Source organism: Oryzias melastigma, linkage group LG14 (genome assembly GCF_002922805.2).
Source record: "Oryzias melastigma strain HK-1 linkage group LG14, ASM292280v2, whole genome shotgun sequence".
NCBI lineage: Eukaryota > Metazoa > Chordata > Actinopteri > Beloniformes > Adrianichthyidae > Oryzias > Oryzias melastigma.
The window spans coordinates 6,501,385-6,511,861 of NC_050525.1; the positions used below are offsets into that span (position 1 = coordinate 6,501,385).

The 10,477-nt window shown below is 41.4% G+C and overlaps 1 protein-coding gene across 1 annotated transcript; it reads right to left on the reverse strand.

The window, feature by feature from the left end:
* Positions 1 to 4,053: 4,053 nt before the first annotated feature.
* pgap2 (post-GPI attachment to proteins 2) lies at positions 4,054 to 10,455 on the reverse strand. Its single transcript, XM_024261272.2, has 6 exons — positions 10,153 to 10,455; positions 8,571 to 8,739; positions 8,120 to 8,369; positions 7,939 to 8,045; positions 7,625 to 7,733; positions 4,054 to 4,560 (listed from the first exon to the last, which is right to left on the reverse strand). Exons 2-6 carry the CDS (start codon positions 8,736 to 8,738, stop codon positions 4,430 to 4,432), a joined length of 765 nt encoding a protein of 254 aa, XP_024117040.1. The 5' UTR covers position 8,739; positions 10,153 to 10,455; the 3' UTR covers positions 4,054 to 4,429.
* Positions 10,456 to 10,477: the final 22 nt, after the last annotated feature.

A 10,477-nucleotide genomic window follows, 5' to 3' on the forward strand; every position in this document is an offset into this window, starting at 1 on the left:
TCTACCCATTTTAAATTACATGACCTAAAGTTACCAAATACCCCTTTTCTTCACAATCTGGAACTCATGTGAAACATAAACATGTGCAGGAAAACAGAAGATGTTTGAAGAATGAACATAACTCAACAGTAGGCTATCCTCCCAAAAAATGGTTTATTGGGTCCAATTTTTTTAAGCAAATGAAAACTATTAGAGATCTAGTGTTTCTAAAGTGCTATGTCCGAATTCCCACCCTAATCCCCAACTACTAATAGTGCAGGACTACATAGTACCCTGGATTTTAAAAGCAATTCAGACTCCATCATTTTCTTTCATTTTTTTAAAGGCCGGATATGATGTCACAGATTTCATGAAGTGAAAATCTAATCAATACAAACATTTCAAGACGTCTATTTGTGACTCCATTGTGTTTTAGTGATGAAAATGCAGATGGTTTATTAAAAAATTAAAAAATTTTTCGCAAAAAAAGTTCAAATGCGATGCAATGCGTTTCAACAATTTTATTTCCTGAATTTGGTTGATTTTAAAAAAGTTCTTGTTCAAGTTAAAAGCTAAACAAAAAATGTTGCCAGACTATAATTAGTCTTTATTTAAACCAGCTTCTAGTAAAAAGGAAAGCTCATTTCAAAGTTCCTTTTGCACGAACTGCTCTGAGGCAGACCCATATTTCAGTTCAAGGCATTCGGTTGTGGAACTCATTAGAACATTTTTAATAATGCATAAACGCTATTCAATTAATAGTTTAAGGACAAACATTAAGTAGCTATATTTAAATGAAGGTTAATCAAAAGAAATGGAAGTAGGCCTCGATCGGATCAGGAAAGGGGAGAGATTATCAGTAAGAATGAATTGAATTACTCTGTCTTGTTTCTTGTTTGTCATCGTGTTTGGAAGGAGCAGATACTATAAGATGACTTTCTTCTGCCTGACTCCGATTGTTCATGCCTTTTTTTTGTTTTGGAATGTTATTTGAACTGGAAAGATAAACAAAAGATAATTGTGATCTATATTGAACAATATGGTGAGCATTGATGCACTCTTTTTTTCTCAGACTTCTGGGAAAATTTCTAGTGCACTCGATTTTGGAGTTGTGGATTCGGACAGCACTACAAAATGGCAAAAGTACTATAGTGTATAGTGCACTATTTAGTGCGTAGTGAAGGAATTTGGATATAGCTCAAGTGTATCCAGATGCTTACCTTTACTCCTAACGAAAAAGTTATCTCAGAATTCCCTCAGTACTATCCAGCGGTTAGGGGACGTTGTGTTGGGGTGTCCAAATCTACAGCTCCAAAATGGAATGTCCTGAAAATCTATCAGAAATCTCAGTGAGAAACCAGTGTTCATCTGTGCTCACTAGACTGACGAAAACAGAAGCCATGACAATTTGTCACATGAAAAATGGTTTGTAAATTTATGTTTTTACCCTGTTTAGCCAAAACAGCTAGCATGTAAATATTAGCCTGACCCCAAAACAGCCTAAGAAACTTTAAAAGAGTAAATTAGCCAAGACAGCAAGCATATTGCTAATAGCTAAATATAAATATAGCTAAACTTCAAAAAAGCCACATAAAAAAACTGAAAAAAGCCTAAATTATCCAAAATATAATTTTAAAAAAGGGTAATTAGCCAAAACAGCTAGCATGTAGCTAAAAAAAATAGCAAATCTTCAAAATATCCTAAAAACTGAAAAAGGCTAAATTAGCACAGAAAGCTAGCGTGTAAGTATTAGGCAAACTCTAAAACAATCTAAAAAAAAAACTTGAAAGGAGAAGCCTTAAATTAGCCAAAACAGCTAGCATGAAGCTGAAAAAAAGCTAATCTTCAAAATATCCCAAAAACTGAAAAAAAGCCTAAATTAGCATAAAAGGATATGATGTAAATATTAGGCAAACTCTAAAACAGCCTAAAAACTTAAAAAGAAAAGCCTAAATTAGCCAGGCAGTAATGATATTCTAGAATAAATCAACTTAAACCTTAAACAACTTTGAAAATTTTACTCTCCATAAAAATATATTTTGTCAAAATTATACAAGTTAGAAATGAGCGCAAGATAACATCGGGTCATTAATAACAATAAAATAAAATGATCTGGAGGGCCGGATCCGGCCCCTGGGCCTTGACTTTGACACGTGTCATACGGCCCAGCCTTAGCCACCTTCGGTGACCCCGAGGTAAGCTGAGTTTAAGACCCTGGTCTACAGTCTACCTGTGCTGAGCCTCATTCATTAGTGTTGCTGGTTTTTCAACCTTTTTTCTGCCCTCGACCATCAAAGTTAAAGAATACATAAAATTAAATTAAAGACAAAACTTTATAAATCTACGTCTTCTAAGTGGATTGGTTCACATTCATCAAATCCATTAGAGGTTTAACTTTATTGGAGGAATAACAAAAATCATAATTTTCAGGGAAACTTTCCAGCCAAACAAATGAAACTAGGATGAGATTTAAACCTCTGAAGACTGATTTAACACATGGAGCGTTTTTCAGAAAGACGCGTTTGTCATGAACTGTAAATGAAGTTATTATTAGAGCAGTTTTTATACTGAGACGAGCTCTTCCTGTTCTGTAAAAGCTGCTGCTTGTTTGTTCAGGTAAATGATGTTCAGGGGAAGTCAGGTTAAAAAATAACCTGCAAACAAATAAGATCCCACAGCCATGAAAGGCCTCTGTCACAGGAGAAGGGACTCATTCACAGAGGAGCAGATGCTAATCAGCTCTCAAACATTTCCTCCAACAGCCCGACAGCAGATCAGGAGGTGACCTCGCCTGCTCCTCCAACCATCCTCGGATAGACATGATGGTTCTCTTTCATCATCCAGAAGTAAATGAATGTCAAGTGCAAACAGCGTGCAGCTGCTGGTCGTTTTCAGGAAGCTGTTGTTTCCTTCTCTGCGCCTCCTCACAGGCAGGAGGCCGCTTCCTCTTCCTGCTTCTCCGAAACATTCAGCTGCAGGCCTGGAGGTGGCGCTGCTGGACCACACAGTAAACGTTTTGCAGGAACATGAAGCCAGGAGGTTGCTGCTGGTTTTTCCCCTCAGATGCTGTTGATGTAGTTTGCAGGATCACTGTGACTCAGTGCAGAAAATGCAAATAGTGACTCCCGGTGTTTAGGTTTAAACATCTGAACACTGTTTGACACAATTTTACATAAATAATAAAAGGTAACCTTACTAATTTCAACATATAAATGTACAATATTTATTTTATGAACGTCCTGCTGAACTGTTTTCATTTACTCTCTTATATCGTTCACAAATCTAAATACATATTTGAATAATCCTTCAATATTTGAGGTTCTATTGAAAATATTGAGCGTATTATTCTAATGCAGGAGTGTTAAACTCAATCGCACAACGACTCAAAATCCAAAACACAACTCACAACACAAAATAATCGCTTGTGGCACTACTGTGTTTTTAGTGATTTGTGAACACCGAAATGTAATCAACTTTAACTGGACAGAGACAATCTTCTGCATCTAATATCGGTCATGGAAAGCTAGTGTTGGTGTTAGCATTAGCATAAATTAAAAGAAGAAAATCCGAACTACCTTCATGATCAAATAAGCAGCACCCAATGAAGTACCTGTAACCTTCGTCTACTTTTAACTGGGTTTTCAGAGAAATAATCCATGACTTAATATCATCCAGAGGATTTTGGGGAAGCAGTTGTGGAGCATTCTGCAGGAGGACTACTGACATTTGGTCTTGAGTTTTCTGACCTTGCTGCTGCTTCAGATCGGAGAGAAAGAGGCCAGAATGGTCAAACAGAACTGATATAAAGTCCGGAGTCTGCTCCAAGCACCGTGGATGTGACTCGGAGACACTTGATTGGATGAAAAGCAGAAACATATTTCAGCCACCCAGCTGTGAGTTAACTGATGAGACCTGAACCACAGCATCGCTCCTTTGGTTTGGAACATTCTCAGAACAGGAAACGACATCACAAATGACCTTCTGCTTTAGTTTTTAGATCAGAGAAAGTCCAAAAGATCTTTACGCACAAGACAGGTGAGAGGCTGCAAATGCAAAACACACAACACAGTTCTATTTCATAAACATTTAATAGTTCATCTAATTCAAGATTTGACACAAAATAAATTATATTTGATCCTAAAAGAGTTTTTCAGAGCGAACTGAACAGATACGCTGCGGCATCAACTGTTCATTCTAAGAATAAAAATGTTCAAACTGGGGATTTCTCTGGGAGAAATCCTCAAATGTGGTTTCCCATCATCCCTCTGGAGTGATGCAGGATCTCAGACTCAGTCCAGCAGCTTAATTCCCGACTCCATCAGTAAAAGCAGGAGAAACCATTCTGCTCAGATGTTTTTGGTCATCTGTCTGGGTTCCAGGAGAAGACTGAAGGTGGCGCTACAGCAGCTGGACTCCTCCAGAGCTGCTGAGGTGGAGCGGCCGCACACGCTCAGTAGCGTTTGTCCTCCGGTAGCGTGGCCACCATGACGTCTTTGCTGCCAAAGTCCCAGAAGGCGGTCATGTGGAAGGCCATGTTGGAGAAGACCACCAGGTACTCGAAGAAGGCGAACACGGTGTAGACTGTAGGACAGGAAGAGGCGGAGTCACGTCAGGAAAGTTCCTTTGTAGGCAACCATCGACCATCCTGACACACCTTCCTAAGCATTCACATGATGGTTCGTTCAGCTCGTTCAGGACATTACTGCTTGTATCTTTGATATTCATAATAATTTTTATCATTTTTTAAATATTGAGCAAAATGTTCCCCAAAGGAAATGAATGAGAAAGTCTTCAAATTTAAGTAAATTAGCAAAAAGCCTTTCAATATATTGACAGCTTATGTTTTCATCTCTTGTAGTAATTTTCAAAAACTTTAGAGTTTAGCAAGCATTTAACGAACATGCTAACATTTTTCTCTAATTTAGTTTACTGAGGAATCTGAAGTTATTTTGGAGTTTAACAAGTGTTTAACCCTAGAACACTCGTTACAGCATCACTTTTGCTGTGTTTTTTACCTGATGTAATTTACCCGATGAAAAGTAAAAAATAGATCAAAATATGACAAAGCATGATAAATTAGAGCAGCTTTTATTTTATTTTTAACTGTGGTTCATGTAAAAGTCTTGGAATATAAGCATAGGAAGATCCTAGAAACATGCTTGAAAAAGACAGAAAATTGTTGCAAAACTCGTGTGTATTAGGGATTTTTAAGCAATATTACCAGCAGTGTTGGGACTAACGCCGTTTAAGTATAACGGCGTTACTAACGGCGTTATAAATCAAGTAATTTAGTAATCTAACTAATTACTTTCATCCTCGCTGTAACGCCGTTATAGTTACTTCGTGTAAATCGCGGCGCGTTACTTCAAAGTTTGATGATCTTGCTGGAGCTGGGCGCTTCGCACCCGAAAGTTGCTTGTGTTACGCGCCCCAAGTTGCATCAAGATACATGAGAAAATCCGGTTTCTTTTCAAAATATTACCAGTTTTTCACAATAAAATGCAGCGATTGACAAATGTGATCATGTTTTTGTATCTAAACAGGCGGTAGACACGGATATAAACATTACAATCACAACACAAACGTGCAAACGAGTTACTTTGCCAAGTAACTAATTACTTTGAAGATGCAGTAATTGAGTTACTAACTCAATTACTTTTTGGGAGAAGTAACTAGTAACTATAACTAATTACTTTTTTGAAGTGAGATGCCCAACACTGATTACCACTAATTTTTCAGAAGTTTAGGTTAACTTCAACGCTCTTTCAAAGCTCTTTAACACAATTTTCAGTCTTTTAGCAAATTTAGCTTTTGTATCTTCAGCAAATCTCTACAGTAATTACAGTAAATTCCGTCACCATTTCCACCAAAAAGCTTCAGCATCTTCAGTGATTACTTTCAGCAAAAAGTATTCACACCTGCATTACTGCAGGTAATGCAAATTCTCTAGTTTACACATTTGTCTCCGCCCACTCAAACACATGATAATGCTCTACTATGCCACTGCACCTTTCAACCCCCTCAGTCTTTCACCCCCTGCCCCCAACGTGCTCCTCTGAATCTTTAAATCGCCATTGACTGTAAAAGAACTGGACCAAGAGAGTGTGATGTCACTCATTAGGAACGGTTACTTATCCTCCGATATGGACTCTGCCATGTTAGAACCAGAAATTGTCTGAAAGCAGTGATTGATCCAAATTGGTCTGAGTCAATGTCTCTATGGCAACCACTCTCTCCAATCAGCCGTAGCTTTTATAGAAAGCCACACCCCTTCCACTTGAAAGTGGTATGGTCGAGTCGGGGTGGGATTATACAAGTTCGCTTCCTTCCACTCCCTTTCAAGTGATCTACTTGTGATTCACTAAGTGATGTGTTATGTATGTATTGTGAACCATTTCATTCATTCATTCAATGTGGGCTACACAAAATCTGTCAAATGTTCAGGACACTAGATGTGGGGGCCACCAGGCTCCACCTACTTTTATGGTGAGGCACCTGATTGGTCAATTTATAACTTAATAACTTGCACAATAGAAAAAAATCATGGAAAAAAAGGATGCTAAAGGGGAACATAGCAGCAATCTTTCTATCAGAGTTCTTCTATTGATTATTATGACAAGTAGAATGACTGAGTTACAGTTGTTCTCTATAGAAGAAGTCTGAGGGATTTTGGCTTCTTCGAGAGAGCAGATACTTCCTGTTTGGAACACCAGGGGGAGGGGTCACTCTGTCAAGTTTTCACATATAGTCAAGGAATTTGATGCTGGAGCGTGCAACAGTCTAAACCTGGGTCACAGGAGGTAAACTGTGCAGAACCTCAGACGTAGCTCTGAATCTGACGCCTGGTTCACACCGGACACAGAAACACTGCCGCGGCACGGAACAGAAGCCGATTCTATTTGGCGCCCTGGGTGTGAACTACACCCAGGGCGCCAAATAGAATCCCTCCAGATCACTTCACGTCAATCCTGGCAGAAATTTATGCCAACCCACACGAGAAAATCCGTACCAATTTTTCACAATAAAATACCATGAATGACAAATGTGATCATATTTTTGTCACTAAATAGAGATGAAAATAAACACACAAACAGAAACACACAAGACACTGAGACACACATACACACACAGATCAACGTAGTGGGCCGACTACGGAGCTGGGGGGGCCGGTTGATGGCAAAACTAGAGAAAAGAAAGTGACAAATAACCACAGTCATAGAAAAATACGTGTTTGATACTGCTGCTACGAAGTGCTGCGGAATACTGAGGGGAGCTACGAGCCGCTGAGAGGTTCTGAAGCTCTGCTGAGACGTGTGTGTAGTTCTTCCTCGTCTACTGTTAAGCAGACGTTATATGTGAGGAGTTTTAAATGTAAACAAAGACATTAGTTTTCACTGAAATTCTCCATCAATTTCATAGTTTCTGAAATAATTTCACGTCAGTTTCTCCATAACAGTCAAAAATAAACATATTTATGACCGAGCTGAAAGTTTAGAAGAATTCCACAATAGAAGAGTTAAGGTGAACTTCTGGGACATTTCCAACCTGTAGACTCAAATGTTTTAATGATTTCAAAGAATCACTTTCTAATGATGAAGCCGTTCTTAAAGGTCCTCGGCAGAGGGCGGCCTCATCTGCTCCTCACCTCCATCCTCGCAGAACTTGTTGTGGCGCCTGAAGCAGTACGCCGCTGCCCCGCAGCAGCTGATGTTGAACAGGAAGAGACGCAGCTTCCAGAGGTATGATGTCACTTCCTGGAAGCAGGGAGAGGAAGCAGACGAGTGATGAGTCTGAGGTTCTGATGATTCTTTACCTGCCACCCTTGAAGGACCACCCAACTGTCAGAACTCAAAAGCTCAAAGTGGGCGTGGTTAAATATTGGCATTGCTATCCCGCAGCGACAAGGTGCATGCTGGGAGCTCCCGTCTGGGCTGAGGAACTGAAGCAGGTTCTGCTCACCTCGGGGTTCACGTAGTGCCGCTTGATGACGAACCAGAGCCGGCAGGTGATGAGCATGTGCAGCAGCGAGCTGGCCACGAAGACGATGAAGCCTTTTTTGTGATAATCTGCAGGCGGGAGAACACGCTCAGTCCCTCCGTCCTCCGCTGAGGGCCGGGTTAGCCGGCGCCGCCGTACTCACCGTAAGTCTCGGTGGACGACACGTAGGTGAGCATCAACAGGCCCGAGTTCTCGGCGAGGCTGCAGAGGAGCGCCAGCCAGCTCAGCACGAGCTCCGGCAGCTTCCTGTCGAAGCGGCGGCGGTAGAAGCTGAAGTACGCCACAGAGACAAGGTACCGTGGCGCCGAGTGCAGCCCGATGCAGCTGCGCCAGATGTAGCGCTCCGGCACGCGGCTGATGGCAGAGCTGATGGATGGGAGGTAGTTGGAGACCTGACAGACAGAAGAGGAAGTGCTGTAATGCCCGTGCATGCTGGGACTGATCGGGTAGCAGCAGCACAGATCAGAGAAAGCTGATTGGCTGTGGCGACCACTGAGGGGATGTGCCACGAGGTGTAAAAAACAGCATCTGGAGGAGTTTGGGATTAAATGCAGCAGAGTGTGAATGAGTGGGGGCGGGGCTTGTGTGGTCACCTGGCAGTGTGTGTAGGTGGAGTCCTCATAGTGGTACAGCAGAGAGATGAAGAGGCAGGCGAGGAGGCCCGTTAGCGGCAGCAGAACCGTCGCCACAGCAAAGCTGGTGAAAGGCAGCCGGATCAGGGGCCGGTCCCGGTCCACGGTGCTGTACGGGCCGTGGAGCATCCTGCACAGAAACGCATGGAGGCGGGGCAGAAGGGTGGATGGTGAAGACTAGGGCTGCCGCGATTAGTCGACTAATCGACTATTAAAAGAGTCGACGACTGATTTAACAGTCGATTAGTCGTTACTTTATATTAGAGTGTAGTAAAGTTGAACAAAGTTGTGAGCGTTCAGCACAAAAAAAATAACTTTTTTCATTATTTGAGTCAGTGAGACCAAAACTTTATCATTAGAGAAAAATAGTTCCTTGTTTCTGATGTCGACCTCATCAGAGAGATCAGGAATATACTTTCCATCAAACTCACTTTGACAGCTGACCTTTGACCCTGTATACCTTTTATGTATAAAATTGATATTAAATTGTTAGTTCATCTTGAGGGGCGGGGCACCTGTCAAAATAAGTTTGATGGAAAGTATATTTCTTATCTCTCTCTTTAATCCCAGAAACTAGTGAAGGACAGAAGCTTCACAACTCATTTAAAGTTTAATAAACTATTATTTTAACTGTATTTAATTGTAGTTAGTTTAAAGCCAATGATGGTTAAGATGTGTGTTTTACATCCCGTTTGCGCATGACCCGATGAATAGGAAAAAATAATTGGTGATTAGTCGACTATTAAAAGATTTAGCTTAAGCACATTAAACTAAAACATTCTGACTTTGTTGCTCCAATCAGAGTAAACAGTTATTTTAAGCCTGTGCTAATATCCCATCATCCCTTTGTTTACACTCTCTTCCGCTAGCTTACAGCCCCTCACACTCCCAACCGAACATTAGAGCTGTAACAAAAAAGGCAAGCGATATCAGAGCTATTCAGCCGTTAAGGTTTGATCCAGTCAGTTCAGACAAAGATCTATTTGTCTGTAAGTGGATGCATCAGAATGGAGAGGAGCAGGAAGACAATCTTTTATTTCATTTCCCTCTTTCTTTTTTTGTCTGCTTCTGATTCACGATTATTCTAGTTTTAAAAAGTACACAAAAATTGCATTTTAAGTTTCATTTCCATCTATCCTCTATCATAATAAAAATGTTACCAGAACACGTTCAAAACACCAATAGAACCATTTTCTCAGGAGTGGGTCCTCAGAGATCACAGATGCTGCACGGTGATTGGCTGCTGACAGGAGAAAGGTGCTGATTGGTTGATGAGTTGTAACTTGACTTCATCTGATCTATGTGTGCACTCATAGAAAACACTTGTGTGTCTTTGTGTTGGTATGATGACTTTATCGCAAATTTAAAAACAGGAAGTGTTTTGTGTGTAAAACTCTATACTTTCTGTCCAGCACAGATTCAGCCAAATAAAAACGGCTCCTTTAGGTCCCGATCCGGCTACCTGTGCAGGTGAGCCACCGGCGCTGACGTAAGATTCTGACGAGCCGCCCCCGAACCAAACCCCAGCTGACACGAGTCTCACCTTCACAGGTGTCCGCCTCGCGCTGACCAAAGGATCCGCCTCGCGGACATACCTCCTTGTTCAGCTGACCAGCTTAGCCCCGGTTAGCCTGATAGCTATCATGAGCTCAGCTTCGGAACCGCCCTCGGTCCGAGACTTTTGGGTCAAGACGGCGGAGGCACTCTGACGGAGGCAGCTTCACGGGCTCCCCCGACCCGGAAACGGTCCGCGTTCCCTCTTTAGGGCCGTTTAACGATCCGGTTCAGGTTCAGACCGAGCCTCAACGGGTTCATCTGTTCTGGCACTTCCGGAAACGACGTAGCCTTCAAAATAAAGTTTCCGGTAA